At 40.4% G+C, this 17515-nt stretch overlaps 1 protein-coding gene across 6 annotated transcripts in view; it reads right to left on the reverse strand.

The window, feature by feature from the left end:
• tenm4 (teneurin transmembrane protein 4) overlaps positions 1 to 17515 on the reverse strand; it is a 139166-nt gene that overhangs the window by 25917 nt on the left and 95734 nt on the right. For all 6 annotated transcript variants that reach the window (XM_069716343.1, XM_069716342.1, XM_069716340.1 and 3 more), the window contains 8 exons: positions 14139 to 14258; positions 10399 to 10660; positions 8764 to 9031; positions 8539 to 8682; positions 6238 to 6487; positions 5796 to 5816; positions 2489 to 2721; positions 1564 to 1718 (listed from right to left, as the gene is read on the reverse strand). In XM_069716343.1, the coding sequence (XP_069572444.1) occupies positions 1564 to 1718; positions 2489 to 2721; positions 5796 to 5816; positions 6238 to 6487; positions 8539 to 8682; positions 8764 to 9031; positions 10399 to 10660; positions 14139 to 14258 (1453 nt within the window). The remainder of the gene's footprint in view (positions 1 to 1563; positions 1719 to 2488; positions 2722 to 5795; positions 5817 to 6237; positions 6488 to 8538; positions 8683 to 8763; positions 9032 to 10398; positions 10661 to 14138; positions 14259 to 17515) is intronic.

Consider the following 17515-nt stretch of genomic DNA (forward strand, 5'->3'; position numbering starts at 1 on the left):
GGGCTGAAAATGGGCAGCTGGAGGCTTCGCTTCCTCCGCTGAATACATCATTTCACACACACAGAAGACTTCTCTCCACAGGCACCCGAGGCCCCCTCAGGACCTGTTTGCTAGTCGTATTCGACAACACACACAATGGGGCAAGAAATAAACTAGTGAATGCACATGGAGCAGGGCTCAGACATCAATCAAGTCTTCTAATTAAGCCCAAGAATGCTCTGTTCATTGTAGTGAAACTAAAACGATTACAAATAATGTAGACAGCACAGAGAGCACATAATTTTATTTTTTTTGGGGGGGAGAGGGTGTGTGTGTGTGTGTGTGTGTGTGTGTGTGTGTGTGTGTGTGTGGAGGAGGGAGGGGGATGTATAAATTACTGCTATGATAGGTATGGCAGAGAGGACCAAAACACCTTGCAAAGGCTACAACAGTATGAAAAAAGTCTGTCTTGTCACCTCCAAAGGGAAGTCACTGAGCCGGTGAGTGATGTAACCTCAGTGCAGTGTCCTTGCCTGGGGAATGTGTTCTGTCTGGTACATATGTGTGCGTGTGTGCGCGTGTTTGTGCGTGTACACGTGTATCCGTGCATCAATGAACATGTGTGCATGAATCCAGAGCCAGTGAGGTTATAGGTCGTCCTCATCACCCCCTAAAGCTGTAGGTCAGCGGTCCTCTCCATTTGGGGATTTGTGTGGCCACTTGACATAGACATGAAAGCTCCCCAGATTACAGTGCCAGTGTTTTTCAGCAAGGCTCTATACTCTGATGCTATGTTTATTCTAGTTTTTATTTGTATTTGCCTGCTAATCACAAGATGATTTACATTTTTTATTTCACCAGGCTGGCACAGCTGTGTTTCTGGCTAATTTCCTGAATTCTTAATCCGCTAGAGCAATAAAATCTATCTCAGGGAATTTCAGATGTCATCCTTCGCTTCATGAATTTGACATCTTCCTATCTGGACACAGATGCAGGTTTTGCCTGAATTATGTTAATATTAAACAAACTTCTAAACCTACCAAAGTTTACCACACACAAACTCTTGGTTAACTGCACAAACCTATTTTTATGTTTCCAGTGTGTTTCAATCAAAAAGACTCTTTTTTTGTATTGTATGTGTTTTATGTATATATGGTGTCCACAGTATTTACACTTTTTGATTCCATTCTGTTATACAGTATTTATGGTTTTGACACCGTGCTGCAAAATTAATTTCCTCTTGTGGGTTAAAACAGATCTGAACTACCAGAATCGATGACAAATCATAGGTACAGAAACTTTGCTGAAATGGACTTAAGTGAACACAGGAAAACAGTTAATGCCTATAACCTCTATCTGGGTCCCTCGATGTCAGTATCCTTTGTGAATCTTGAACCTCACTGAGAAAACCCTGTGACTCTTAACCAAAACTAAATTGAATGCCACTAGATCCATGCTAGAAGCATGCAACTACAGCTAGCATCAGGGTGTAAACATCCCGGAGACCAGGGTCAGTCAGGGAAAGTGCTGTAGGTGAAGAGAAAAGAAAGCCCATCCTGGCTGTGCAGGTCAGAGAGGTCATACCTGAGAGATGTCCATCACAGCATCACAGCTGAGAGGCCGGGCTGAGGTCAGGTCATTGAAGCCCAGAAGAGTGGAGATGATACCGTTCTGGTCAATCCTGCGAATCATGGTCCCATCCACAAAGAAGATTACACCGTACTTATCCACCGTAATGCCTGCAGATAAAAAGTCACCCAATGAGGAGGAAATTAACCATCAATTATTTTGTTTATCTGTGACTTAATGTGAGTACAAAGCACCACTTAATGACAATTAAGGGCTATTTACTTCAACAAAATAAGAGTAATCATTACAATGAAAACTAATGCTACGACAGATTTTTTTAATCAATAATGAAGAACAATAGAAACATCAAAATAGATGAAGGGTACTATAAGTTTCATCAGTCCAGTGTCTTTCTCTCCTGTTCTCTTAGCCTCGAACAACAATGGATCTGAGAATACTAATCTGGAGGCTGGAGTCTGATGAACAATATTTGAGCACCTACAGACACTAGTCGTGAATAGTTAAAGTAAACTTCTCTGTTTTCAGTGTAAACCTGGGTCATCCATGTGCACATTTCAGAGGAACAGAGTTATTTCAGTTACATATGACTCATAATGTCATCCCTGTGGACGACAAAAACGAAGTATGTGATCTAATGACTAATGCATCATCTCAATATGGAAGCAACAAAACAAGGCAAAAAAGACCTCAGGAAACTCACAGGAAGGCATGTTGTAACATGTAAATTCAGTTTATATATAACTTGTGATGAAGCTAAGAGAATAAATTTGATTGTGTGAATTTATTGCATGTAAGTTATGTATGTGTTGATCTTTCCAATGGACTACCGTCTTCAACAATTCAGCAATCTAGTCTTGTTGAAAATAATAATCCTTTATAAAAAAAATTTTTATAAAAAAAATAAAAATCTGTGATTTACCTCGGGGGTTAGTGAGAGTAGCTTCAACAGCCTTTCCTCCATCCCCGCAGCGAGTGTCATCGTATGGGAGACACTGGTCACCAGTGCCCGCCACCAGCTCCAGATTCTTGGCCACATCTTTCACAACATTCAGGGATTTAACCTTGAACACCTTCCTGCTGCTGGTGTCTGAAAGGTACACCGCGCTGCTCACCGGACTTGTGGCCAGGTAGTACTTGTGAGCAGGGCTGTTGCTGAGTGGAGGGAAAAGAGAGAAAGTAGCTTGAGTCAATAAACTGGGAGGGCTATGGAGCTTTCAATAAGAAACATTGTGTAATACAATTAAAATGGATTTAAAAGCCATTTAGAGAGTCAATTGGGCACAATTAGAGTTTAAACCCAGGACACGGAAAAAGAAAAATAGAATGAGATTAAACATGACATAATGGTGGAGCTTAGAACTCATCTACAATACAGACAGCTTAGTTAGAAATCCCTGTTGTCAAAAGAGACTGGAAGTGCCACTCATCCAAATATTAGCACATTTGTGAAAATCTTGTAAATTATAAAAACAAACTTGTAGTTTCTTTCACATTATTGAAACAATGGTAATATTTACTGAGATACAGAAATATAAAAACAAATAGAAATGGAGCTCTAGTCATGGAAGTACAATTTCAAAGAAATCTTAATTACTATCCAATTACTAACCCACAAAATTCCTGTGACATCATATAAAAACAATATGAAACAATCCAGCCACAGTAGCAGCAGCCCAGTTATTGCTGGAAGAAATACAAATAAGTATGCTTTCCATTTCCCTTGGGACATTTTTAGAAAAACACAAATGCATAGCTAAACCAGCAATCCAAACACATTATGCATCCATCAGGCATATATTCCAGCACAGAAACATATCCTATTAAATTCCCAGCCAAGTCAACAAAGTAATCCTTCACATCCACAGGAGGTTGCCCAACCTGACAGACAGACAGACAATAAAACCAAATATAACCAATCCTGCTGTGCTGTGTAGGATGCTTGAAGTCTATTGGTATACTCCAGTCAGTTTAGGTGTCATAATACACTGAAAACAAAGTTAGCTGTAGACAAATCCATAATAGTATGGAGTGGAGTATTTCCTTTAAAAATCAGTTTCTACTTGTAAATAAACTCAAGCTTCTGCTGAAAAGCATCACGGATTGTAAAACCCCAATAAGAGCAATTGCACTCTAGTAATGAATGCTAGGACTGATCTTATTTTGAAAGGGACTTTATAAGCTTGTCTATGCTCCCCCCCCCCCTTTAAAAAAAAAGAAAAAAAGAAAAAATTAATATTCAGTTTAGCAATGAAAAGATTATCGCCACCTTAAATATGACCAGAGTTATCTTTAAGGTGGCGGGATACAGCACAGTCCTGCCTGACCTGATAAGCAATATGGAAAAAAAGGTTGTCAGCAGGGCATCATTCAAAGTGGATTAAGACAGTATTTCAACTTTAACCTTCAGGGTTCCTTTTGGGCTTATGGTCAGCGTGACAGTGCCAAAGCCCACATTTTAAAAATATAACAAGAAGAAAGACAAGTGGGTCTGTGGAATTGTCATCTTCAACATAATTTCAAATGACAATTGACCTTCGATGAATCAGTGATGACAGGGGCACTGCGGCAGACCTCAGGCGCATGTCACAATCAGCACACTGACCAAGTTGACTGATAGGCCGGTCTACAATACATTCCAGGTACAACTGTCTGATGGAGGAAATGACTGCTGTCTGTCTTTGAGTAGGTCAGTAGCAAATCTCAATAACTTGATTCTGCTTTGCGTTCTATCTGCCAGGTGCAATCAGCTGATACCTTATCAGCTCCTCGTTGCATGTAGAACAGTGTTGTTCCCCACAGAGTTTGAAACTATGAGGTGTTATTTCCTGACCTTGAGCTGTGGCCATATACTCCATCTATATTCACTGACAATATCTAGTTTGTAGAGGATAATTGGATTTTGCGGCATGCTGTCGCGGAAATGGTTGGAGAGGATGGGGACATCCTTAGTAGGGGGTCAATGAACATTGCAGTGAGATCACCCACCTCCCTTCCACCACTCCTATCGCTAGCTCACACATGAACAGGAGGCAGCCACCCATTTTATACAGACACATGCTGTGTTTTCCGGGATAGATCTCCTGTTTAATATGCAAATGTGTTTGTAGTACTGAGACCAAAGGGACAGGGCTTTGACGTTTCTTTAGTCTTGCTCTAGCAAACAGAGCAAGTGTGTCTATCGGATGTGTGAATTAAAACATAAAGACATAAAATGATTTCTGTTACACATAAAGACATTTAAGAAATAAAGACTGAGAGAAGATAACTACAGAGAGAGGAAAAGAAACGGAGAGCTTCTGAGTCCTTCTGTAAAACAGAGGCCAGAGACCAGCTTCGCGAGGCTTTTTATCCTTACTTTGACTGTGTTCTCCAGGTAAAGCCATGACTATGATGGAAAAATCAATCAATAGCCCTTTACCTGAGACATGGTATCTAAAGACAGCAGACAAATATTTCCCTTGCTGTCCCCTGCCATGGAAAATGAGGTCTCTATCTTAACTCACTGGTAAAATCTGCACTGCTACATTTTAGCTCACCTGGCTTTGCACAAAAACCCTTATGAAATGCATTTCATAATATGGAAAGGTGATAACTTATGATTTAATTTGAAAGCACCATAAATGACACCCTCCTAATGACAACAAATACACATTAACAATTCGCTGACACTGCCAAAAAAAAAACTTAAAATAATGCATTTCATAAAGGGTGGCTTTCTTGCATTGTTGTTCTGTTGGATTGCAATGGATCCATTAATGTGTACCTAATAAACTGTCGGAAAAGTTGACACTTCATAACAAATTGCAATTCCACAAGTCATTATAATTCAAAGAATACATTAAAAATATTATATTTTATATAATACTTCACACATGTTTGGGGGCAACAGTATCACTTCTATATTGGACAATGCAATTTGAGCCATTAGCCTCTACAGCGCTAACATTTTGCTGCATTTTCTTTTTGCAATCATACATACAGAAGCAAATTCACTGTCGTGAACAAGGCACTGAATCCAGAAGTTCATAGTGAATAAAGCCTTAAATCTACCATTTTATAAAGATTTAAAATATATATATATATATATACATATAATCTGTGTTTCAAGATAATGATCTTCTGGATGATAACAAGTGCATTTCTGTAGTGGACTCAAAAGGTCATTATGAGGCCATTTGGACTGGATTTATTTCTATTTGGTTTTAAGCAAACACTGTATGGCTTACCTATGCCGGAAGTCTTTATTTCTGCCAAAGTTGGCCAAAAGCAGCAGAAATGAGAGAAGGAAAGAAAGAAGAGGAAATGTTAGTTGATAGATGATAAAGTTACAAAAAAGTAGTGGACAGAATTAATCAAAAAAGAGTCAGGACACATTATTAGATTTTTTTTTTTTTTTTTGGATCAACTCAAACCTGCCGTTACTGATATAAAAAAAAGGATTTAATTTTTTCTGGGATGTCTTCTGTTAAGACCCCACTATATCCTCTGCAGCCCCAATGAGTGCCAAACTCCAGCTGATACAGGTGAATGAGAGAGGCAGGACCATCAATCCTGTGCCTTCAGGGTATTCCTGCCTATCTCAATCGACCTCAGTGGTTTATGGCCTGTATTCAAGCCCATCTGAGCTCATGGTCCTGGGAGAATGTTAGTAGGCTTCTCCTCCGTTACCTGAGCTCCAGGACGCTGGTGACGTTCCCTGTGGTGAAAATCCTCCTCACATAGTTGAAGTCACCCACGTACAGACTTCCATCTGAGCCACAAGCCAGAGCCACAGGGGCCATCAGCTTATTCCCGTCAGCAAGGCCATTACAGCTGGGGCAGGAGATGCTGCGCCTGCGCCCGTTCCCCATCACACTGCCGATTACAGGAGGCTGCTGGGAGATGAAGATGTTCTCTCCATTGCCCATGTGAAGAATACCTGATGAGGGCACAGGAAAGAAACAAGTAACACCTGCCCCTTGTTTAGGCTGAGCAAATTTTGAAGACAATTGGCTTTATTTTGCTGGTAGTGTTTCTAAATAAGGTAGGGGAATGCATCCAGGTCTGACTTTCCCCTGAAAAACAATTCCCAAAGAAGACATACAGGAAAGTAAATAATGAATATACAATACCGTCTATATGTTACTAATAGCAAAGAATGCCTTAATTTCAAGTTGAATTAGTGTCTCATGAATAACACAAATTTCTGTCCTTTGTAAAATGATGTGTGCAAACCTATCTAACAATAAAATTATAGCCATGCTAGTTAATACAACTTCAAAAATATTAAATATTAATTGTGCCACCATTATTAGTACCTACAGAATGTATTTGTTGTGGAGTTTTGTTTAAATAAAAAAATAAATGTGAAGATACAATCTGATTCTGGCATTTACACTTACAGTAATTTGCTAATATTGTGATGTAACTCTGGAGTGTTGAGATGCACATATCTCTGCTGCTTGATATGTTTGTAATGATGTGTTATGAAGTTAACAAGTTTGCTATCACATCAGTGAGACCTTAATAAAGTGAGACTTTAATTCTGCAAGGAGCTGTCGTCCAGTGGTTCAAGATAGTGGGATGCGGTTTAAAAGGTGTATTAGATGAAAGATTTACAAGAAAGCATAAGTCAACACACAGCTGAGAATCTGGTTTAATTTTAAATAGGTTTGTGTGTACCTCCATTAACTGAAGCCATGAAAATTGCTGTGTGCTTGTAATAAGAATTTGTCTTAACGGATGAAAACACAGGAACAATTTCACGCCAAAATGAGGACCAAGAACCCGTTGGCACAAGTGGAATCTCTTGTAGCTAAAAACTTGCAACACAAAAACAGTCACAAAAACTGACTTGCTCTTGCATTGTGCCTGCTTTTCTGCCTCCATCGACTTTGAAACGAACAAAAATAGAACAGCATGTGTATAGTTCATGTGCAGGTACTCAGACATGCCTCCCCACACACATCCACACTGTGTTTTTTTCTATTAGTAGTGCCAGTCTACTCTTGGAAAATTGTCAAATATGTAAATGTATAGAAGTTCCTGCTACTCAATCACTGTAATCATATTTGAAATTCAGCATCTGCATGTCTGTGGTTGTTTTTCTGCTTCTGATGGCACTTTGGTGACCTGAGCTCTTTGAGCAACAAAACATTTGGTCTATCAGAAACGATCAGCCAAGCATCCCCTTTCTAGGACGTGATTTAATCTTAGGGACTGCTGCTGCTGGGAGTAGCAGTCTGACAGCAATTTAATTAGGGATGGTTCTAAAAATGCTTGGCATGAACAAGATATGGAGGTGCGGGGGGAGGGGGAGGACGCGCTGGTGGCGAGTGAGCAAGTTGCAGCTCTCTTCCCTCTCTGGACACCACATTCAGACTCAGCAGGTTCAGTGTGACAGATCTAAATGCCACCTACCCGAGCACTTTTCAAGTATGCTTCATCTCTGATAAACCCTTCCAGGCACAAACAGCAGAGCCTATCCAGGACAGGTGCAGCACAAAGTTATTCCTACTGCTGCCTTTCTGGAGTAATTTGTCTGCAATGAGGAAATTGACCCCTCTCACCTTAAAATCAACATTAGTAATACAAAAAAATATAACAGGAATAGGTTTATCTGTCACAAAATAAAACTGCTGGTTGGAAAAATCTTTCAAATGCAAAAGACAACATTAAAATAAAAGCATCATTGCTGAACATGTGGCACTTTTCAACACTTTCTGGCTTGTTCAGACTCATATGTGCAAAATATAAGAAGATGCAAACTCAAAACACACTACACACGTTTCACAAAATCTATTATTGAGTCCTTGTGAGATATAATTTCATAAAACGAGTACAAAATTGCATTAACAGATACACTGCCAACTGCCCTGGCACACATAACGTTACTTTTAAAATTAAGTTATGTTGTGGCACAAAACCATCTTTTGAGTAGGTGTTGTAATAAGTTGCTGACAATAGGAATTTGAAAAGGAGTTGACTCACCACTCTGGATATTTAAAGCATGGTGCTTGTCTATAGTCCACCCTCCCAGTTTGGAGGCAGTGATTTCGTAGCCCTGAAGAACAGCAGTCCTCTTCTCCCACAGAATAAGATCTGGACATGACTCATACTCAAAGCCCACTGAAACTAGGGGAAAAAAGAAAAGACAAAACTATCAGTAGTGAGTCACATGTGACCCAAATAAAAGAAGCAAAAATATGCACTTACTGAAAGCTTCAGACAAGCCGTAGACCTTCTGGCTGTAGACATCAGTCTTGTCCCACACAAAGTCATAGGAGAGATTGGGGGCTGCAGGAAACCACTTTCTGAACAGCCTGCCCTCCACAGCCACCATGAGGTGGACCTTCATCAGGTTGAAAGGGATTGTGGAGTGGGTGAGGGTCACCCTCAGTATTGACTTGTAACCGGGGGTCCTGCTGCTTAAATAGCTGAGTTTCATTTCTGTCCCTGGGATAGAGACTTCCTCTTGCAGTGACTATAGACAAAAAAAAACAAAGCTCATCAATGAATGGAAAACATGAATTCTAATGGTAGCTGACAGCTTAGAAATCTATTTTCTTAAGTGGTTAAGGTAGGATTAATAACATCGCCCCTGTATGTTGTTGTTTCCTCACGGGTGATCAATTTTTCAGTGGCCACTACAACCTATCACATATTTTTGAAAGCCTCGCCTCCAACCAAAGGTACGGCCCCGGGGGAGGATTATAAACACTAATTAGAGGACAATTATGCTCATGTGTTACCTGGCATCTGATGAAGGACTTCTTCATTTTGTCTTCCAATGAGTATTTTTCATATTGGATTTAATAATGGCAAATTCTTCATTAGGTCATCGCTGTAATCCAACGACATTACAAGGGTACCCTTGGGCTCAGAGCGAGCACAATCCAATAATATATAGAGTAATAAAAGTTACTTCAGGAGGAGGCAATGTTTTTGCCTGAGGAAATTTCCACTAAGGTCAATGTGTAACCTCTTGATAATACAACAGTAGGTCAGATTGTACAGTGTTCACATTAAGGATCAAAGGTCGACAGCGCTGGTTTAGTTGCCCAACTCCTCTCTGGTATAATGAAATCACTTCATGTCGCCTGTCTCTACAGTACAAAACAAGATGTAGAGTACCACAACAGTGACTCGAGGCACCATTGGTCACGGGACCCGTCACTGTTGTAAATGTTCACAGAGCTAACTGATCACAAATTCTTTTTACAAGTTTAAATGGGATAATGTCCGCGTATGGTAGTTCAAGGAACAGCAAAGAGAAAGCAACTATAAATAGATGGAACTTCATACGAAATTCACCAATTTGCCATAGTTCTTATGAAGCAAAACAGACAACAAAGTAATGAGAGAAGGGCACAGAGATGGCTGCAAGACATACAGTAGCCACACACTCAGTTGCACACAAAAGCCCAAGAGTGTGTTTACACTAACAAGATGCATACACATGTAGACAGACAACAAAATATGTGTAACTGTGGGACGTAAACGCAAATCCTCTCCAGTGGTAGTCTACTTATATAGTTAATCTCGGACACTACAAACCAAAATGCACAGACTGTTTTTTGTGTGTGAGGTAAGGATCATCACTCTGCAGTCAGACAGTACAATGTACTTTGTAAATTGCCCAAATTCCACAAACCAATTACAATAGAGAGATAAAATCACAGCACTGCCACGAGCCAGAGTTCCTATTACACTTGTGCTTGATGAATAGTTTCGAGTCTCTCCCAGCTGTTTGGCATGAATCATTTGCGGGAGAGACCCACATAGATTACAGCCTGGAGGTCAGTGATGAGTGTGTGTGTGTGTGTGTGTGTGTGGGGGGGGGGGTGTCACCTGGATTTCGGGTACAACAGTCCCCCTTTCAGTGCAGGAGCCGGCGAACGCGGTGAGTGGAGCTGGGGACACCACAGGGTAGGGCCGAGTAAAGCTGCTCAGGTCACAGCTAGGGATGTCATTCTCCTCATGCCGCATGATGATGGTATCCATGACAAAGAAACGTCCCCATGGCAACCAGAGAGTGTGCTCCTGGGTGATGAATGGTGCGCGTTCGAAGTGCAGGGCTATGGCTATGCCCCCATTGGTCACCAAGTCAAAACTGGAACACAGATGTGAACAATGTCAGAAAGGATGAATATTTCAAGATGAATTAAACATCTTTTTTTAAATTGTCACAGATAAAACTACCATCAGCAATGCTTTTAATTTATTGTGTGTTGATGATTAAATCTGGCCACAATTTAATGTGCATTTGATAAATATTTTGTATTCCCTACTCAAGCATTATCATAACAAATCAAAAAGTAGTAAATTCATAAATGGAGGCTGTTAGGAAAGTATACTTTTTATTATTTGGCATTGTCTTTCAGGAGCACACAGCCTAAAAATATAAAAGCAGGTTTCAGCCATGACTGTTTCACCCCAATGTGCATGTAATACACTGTTCCTGTGCTCACATTTATATGTGTGAGAGAGAGGACTGTGCTGCAGGATGGAGGCAGCCGCCACTTCTTTATTGATCCCTTAGACGAAGGCTGTCCACTCTAACATCAGTCTAAAAGCCCGCACTGCAATCCCATCTAGTGTTGCATGAAAGGGCCTCTGCCTCTGGTGTGACCTGAGTGTGTCTCAGCAAACAGGCTGCACTTTGGCAATGTCATCATTTCTTACTGCTGCATGGTGACAAAAGCATGCCTGCACCTGCGCTGGACTTCTGCTTTTGTCATTACTCTCTAAGAGCCAATTAGCACCTGGTCACCTACAGGCCCTGGGGACAGGACCGCAACCTCACACAGGAAGCAGCGTTTTTATTACAGGTAAAAAAGCAGGTCTAAATATTGGCCTCTAAACTGAGCGACCTCCCTCCTGGTTTAAGCGACTATATAAAGAATCTGCTCAGTCTAACTTCCCTTGAGAGCAAACATCTGATTGGCCGTGGTGATAAACGATGGCTTGTCCCACCCTTGGTGTTTTGCCCTTGGTTAGGTGTGAGCGAAGTGAGATTCTCCAGCAGTCCAGAGGCTGCAGAGGAGGGCTGTTATAGGAGTACCTAGGTGCAGCCGTGATCTATCCATAACCGCACAGCCTTTCAGTTTGCATGACGCCTGGCAGTTTCAGGCCACGCACACTCAGTACACTTCTGGACAGATACCCATGGGCGGTGTAGCCAATCGATGAAGCGATTCACTGGCTGTTATCAATCAGGAGAACAGCCTTAGACCATGTGACAAAACTTATTAAGCTACCTACAACAGCCTTGCTTGCTTGCACACTCAGGAAATGCATCAAGCTCAGAGAGTTAACCTTGGCAGTGAATTTGGCATGCCTCATACAAATTATACACAATCATTTGCCAGCTAATGCATATTTATAATGAACTGGATGATATCTACATGATGGTAAAGTGAGTCAAGGGCAGACCAAAAAGTTGGTAAGAATAAATAGAGACAGCAAAAAAAAAAAAAAAAAAAGTCCATGCGAAATGTTTCCATTATCTTGGGTCCAACAAATGGATGTTTTAAAAAAAACTACCAAGTAGCCACCAGCACACTGGATGTGCCATATGAATCATGGCTCCCATTGAGGTGCTCGCAAGCCCTTAATAATGTTATGATCTAGGATCCATGCCAACATTTTACTCATTATTAGAGAAAAGCAAAACGAGAATGAGTTTGTCTCGATATGCAGCCAATCAGAAAATGGCTACACAGCTATAAAGAAACTAAACTAACCTCTTTAGTCTAGGCCAGAAAACTTTCCAAGATGGTGGAAAAGGTAATTTACAAAACTAAGCTCTTGGACAATAAAGAACACATCATAAAAATGAGTTGAGACAGCTTTCCCATTTCTAAGTGGCTGAACAGGTGCATTTCTGATTTCACGCTGCACTGAGCCTGTTTACAGTGATTGCAGGGGAGTTGCAGGAGACTGGGCATGTTTACAGGAGAACCTGGGAGATGGAGTAGTGTTTACACATATGCTGAAAGGGAGAAAAGAGTATAGAGCTTTGCAAAAAAAAAAAAAAAAAGGAAAAAACTGAGTAATGCATGAGAAAAATGGGACACACGTAAATGGGAAAAAGGATAGAGATGAGGGAAGTCATTGCTGTGGAAAGGACATGAGACCTGGGCTCAAGGAAAGTGCAAGAAATAAGTGAAAAAGTAGTGCCCAGAAAAGAAAGGCTTAAGGGCAGTGGGAGATTACAGAAGGAAAAGTGTGAAGGGATGGAGAGCAGATGAAATAAGGGAAGAAGGTGGAGATGAGAGATTTCTGTTGAAGTTGAAAGAAGAGGAGAGCGACAAGAAGATGGAAGGAACGAGGGGAAGCAAGAATGATCAAGATCAAACCGGTGGCAAAGATGTGGGCCTTTAGAGTGTCAGTGACTGATAAAAGTGTCAGGAGGAAGTGGGACTTGAGGAGCAAACACCAATTCATGCTGTGCTGTGATAGAGGGGCAAGGTCTGCCACAAGGCCTTCCTAACACAGACTACTTTGAGAGATAAAGGGGGATTGGGTGTTGTGTGTGTGTGTGTGCTGTACGCTTGTGGAATTTGATCCAAAAACTATACTCCCAAAAGAGCAAAAGGTAAAGAGACAAAACTATTCTAGTTTTTTCTCAGGTTTTTCCTCTTTGACTCCAAGAAAACCATTTAAGCCAGTCTGAGGTTTTCGTCTGGATTTCTTTGAGAAACTTTTCTGATGCCAAAGCAGCTTGAACAGAGTTGCTCAAAGAAAACCACATACAGAACTCAGGCCTTTTCTACTTGCTTATTTAGAACACAACAACACAACAAGGGGAGTTGTAATGAAACAACACGAAGGAGACCAATGACTTTATATTTTTGGTTTCTTGAAAAGGCTGACAATATGTCGAATTGTCTGGGAAAGACAGTGATAATGATTTTTGTCAATTAGTACATTTAGTAAGCATTATTCTTTGGACACATTTTCAAAACAATCACAACTAATTAAGGTGAGCATTGGGACCATTTTTCACCCATGACATAAATAGCACAAAGCATTATTCAGCTATATGAAGGGAGGATCAACGAGAAAAACAACTTAGCTTCAGGTCTGTTATCTAAACTTAAATGTGTCACTGAAATCTCAAAATCTTCAATTGTGAAATAAATAATGTCCATCTGCACTATGTTTTATAGCTCCAGTTAGATGCTTTGAATTGGCATATTTCATTCTTTCCCCTCCCTGCTGCTACTGAAGCATAACTTATGAGCGTACCAGAAGGGCTTTGTTTGATTTCTCTGGGAATTGAGCCGAGAACTCCAAAATTGGACCAAATGAAGGCACAAAGCACATCAATGGCAGCACAGTTTGCTATGGCAACTGTTTTTTTTTTATTATTTTTTTTTGTATTATTTTTTTTGCTGTTATTAGCTTTCAGCTAAATTGCAGTGTTTGAAAAATAATAAAATCATTATTGTCACATTTCTCTGTTACAAATATATTCAGGTAGTGATTAGTGGTGTTGGATTGCATCCTGTATTGTGTGTGTGTGTGTGTGTGTGTGTGTGTGTGTGTGTGTATGCATGTGTTAGTGTAAAGAAACAGGCTCTTACCTTCCATCTTGCCTGGTGATTGTGTAACCATAGGATGGGTTGTTGATGAAACTGATGTTGACTCCAACCAGTGGTGTTCCATCTGAGGTCACTACTTGTCCACGAATGACACAAGCATGGCTGCAAGGGACAATGATGAAATACTTATAGACCAAACTGGGATGAATAAAACTTTAAAAGGACACATTTGAATATAATGTAATCTAATACAACATCACCAGGACGGCAAAAATAACTTTAGAGATGAATCAACAACTTTTTGTCTTAAAATGTTCAGTTATATCGATTCTAAGTTTGACAAGGACAGATTTATTACAGAGCAGGGTATTAGATAGCACTGGACTGGACATGTGTTAGCTCCTGGTAATTTCATGTACACGGCAATAACAGAAATAAAAAAAAGTGTAGCATTTTTCCATTTAGCAACGGCAATTCACCAAAATCAGTAGAGTGGAAAAAACTTAAGTATGGATGTTATCAAAAGGAAATACCGTGCACACTAAAAGGCAACAGCCATAACTGAAACAGAACAAACTTACACCTCCTAGGATGTCTCCAAGGGTTTCTCTATCCAGAATGGAGGGATAATGAGATAAGGAAGCTTTACTTTGGTTTTGCTCTAATTAAAAAAAGGAGGATTTATCTTTTCCATTACAGAATGCAAGAGAGGGAAATAATAGGACTGCAGATTGCAAGACTTGCTTGGCTGATTATCAAGACCTCAACAGATTTCCAGACTGACATCAGGGCTCCAGAAGCTGCATAAATTAAATCTGATCATCAGTCCCCACCAATCAATAGTGGGAAGTCATCCAAATTCACCTCCTAATCTTACTGAACTGATGAGTTGAGACCTTGCTGTATCACGTCTCCCTCGCCGACTCCTGCCCTCGTCATTATCAAGGCCCAATTCATGGTCAGCCATCATTTCTGTAGTCGTTGGCAAAAAATTGGACCCCTAACAAATGCCTTGCTGCCACTTCTTCATTAGACCATGGCTATTTTTAATACATTTGGGTCTTAAACACTGCCACATACGGGAAACAATTAACACTAGCGTGTTAGTGGCTGCCCTCAACATGTCCTTACCAGAGGCAAGATCATTCACCCCAAACTATCCAAGTCCCCAGGAACCCAGTTTTATGTTAATTAGGGCAGGTCTCCTTCAGAAGACCTTGGCTGTCCACCACTGGGCTGTAAACAAGCAAGGAGATACTGCTCCGAGTCCATGGGCTCATACCTAAAAATATAGCATTTTCATAGAATTATCACCAAAGCTAACCCAGCACTGGCCTGACTGTCTATGAATAATCATTCACGGTGATAGTTTATTTTAGAGTCTTGTTTGAACAGGCAATCATCCATTTTCTTCAGATGGAGCTGTGAAAGTGAAACTATCTCCTTCCTGCCTGTGTTGAACCACATGGGAAGATGATTCCTTGCCGTCAAGACAAATGATTTAAATATTGACATCAAATACAACAGTAAAGAGAGAGCAGCAAAGGAAGCATGAAGAATTCGCTGCAGAAACTTCCTCTCCATGAGCGATTTCATAAGTCTGAGGGGATTCACAAAGTGGAAGGGGACCTCACAATATCTCCAACCTGCAGCTTATCATGCATCTTCCACAGAGGGCAAAGGCAGGACATGTTGTGAAAAATAATCAGGTGAAGCCCTGGGACTCAGCTTGAACTTATCTCTGGTTTAGTTTCTTTCAGTATTGTCCCGAACAACACATCATCCAGTCATGTGTTGTGGTGGATTTTGTCACCCCTTACTTGCACCTTTAACATGTTGAACTTTAACAAGCTTTGAACTGTCTCTCCACCTAATATCATAACTGGACAAAAATAAGTATCTTACTTATACAAGTGAAAGTGTGAATAACATTATCTGTTAAGATATACTCTTTAAAAGGCATGCCGAGAGAAGAGGAAGTCTGCTATTTTGATTTAGCACAAATGCTTGCAGCAGAGGTGGTTATGTTGGGTAACCAGTAATTTTGCGTATGTCTGAAATGTTTCACCAGTATGTAATTGTAAGAAAAGTACAGTTGCCTCAAAGTAGTGTTTCAGACACAATAAAAAAAAAAATGCACACCTTTCAGTACAGAACTTTCAATGAGCGAGACTAATAAATAGTACCATTACCACAGAGGCAAGAAAAACATCATTACCCACGCAAATGACTTGATTATAGGGTAAACCCTGCTGCAAATGTAAGCATGTCACTGGAGCCCTCTTTCCTTGTCTGTGTGATACGCAGCATGCTGAGGAGTGTAAACTGAGTCGATGGCAATGTAAATTTTTAGCTCTACAAATATATAATGCTGCTATAAGTGGTAGGACACGCTGAGAAGAAAACAAACAGGAGATTTCCTGACATTCATGGCCTGACGCGCATAAAAGAGCTCTAAATAAAATAATAAAAACACAAGCCAGCAAATGAAGCAAATGGTTTCTGCCTTGCTATTATAAGCCAGCTATCAATCTTTGCCAAAATTGTTCCATGGACAAAGTCCCTGCTTACTATTCCGGTCAGCATCCAGTGGAAGGCCAAAGCGGTCTCTAGTATTATGTGTCATGGTGGAGAATCAAGACGTTTTATGCAGTGGCAGATGCTTCATTCAGTGGCACCTTTGCAGCTTTTTGTGGTGGGAAACATCAGAAATAGCAGTCCAACATGTCTACTAGCATGAGGAAGTGGTTAGTGGATCAATAGAGAGATGATCGGGTGACCAGGGCACGCATATCAGGAAGGAAGATGCCGAGACGTGCCTGTAAGGCTCATCTGAAGCTCAGAGCCCCCCTGTCATAACTGCTCATATCTGTCAGTGGGTGGGGAATGAATACCAAGCATGAATAATAGATTATCACTGATATTTTTAGGTGAGCCGAGGCCTCCAATCTTGCAGCTCATCTCTGGATTCTTCATTTTACTTATTTATGACTGCATCTTGTGAGAGAGACAAGAGTATTACTCAAATCCCTACGCCTCTTCCTCTGTCCAGTGAATAACTTCAAAATGTTGAGTGGTTCTTGAAAGCCAGAAAAATGTCAATGAGGGAAAATGTTACGGGGCTTCTCTTAAGTGTCAGCTGACAATTCTACAAAATATATATATATATATAAAAAAAAAAAAAAACGGGCACAAATTAAGCTCGTTGACAGCTGTTATAATTCATATCGATTTTTTTTCTTTTTTTGCTTGCAAACAAATTGACTACTGATGTCTGATAATATACAGATGATTAAGAACTAAAAGAGCAACACACTGAGTTTGAGCAGCGTAGAAAGTTAGAAAGATGTTTTACTCCGAACAGTGAGGTAGATGGACGATCCTGGGTCAGCAGAAACACATCATTTTCACATTTCAAC

This window comes from Brachyistius frenatus, unplaced genomic scaffold, assembly GCF_029030835.1.
Source record: "Brachyistius frenatus isolate BFR_SWC_R1_liver_20210118 unplaced genomic scaffold, ASM2903083v1 Contig_155, whole genome shotgun sequence".
Lineage (NCBI taxonomy): Eukaryota > Metazoa > Chordata > Actinopteri > Embiotocidae > Brachyistius > Brachyistius frenatus.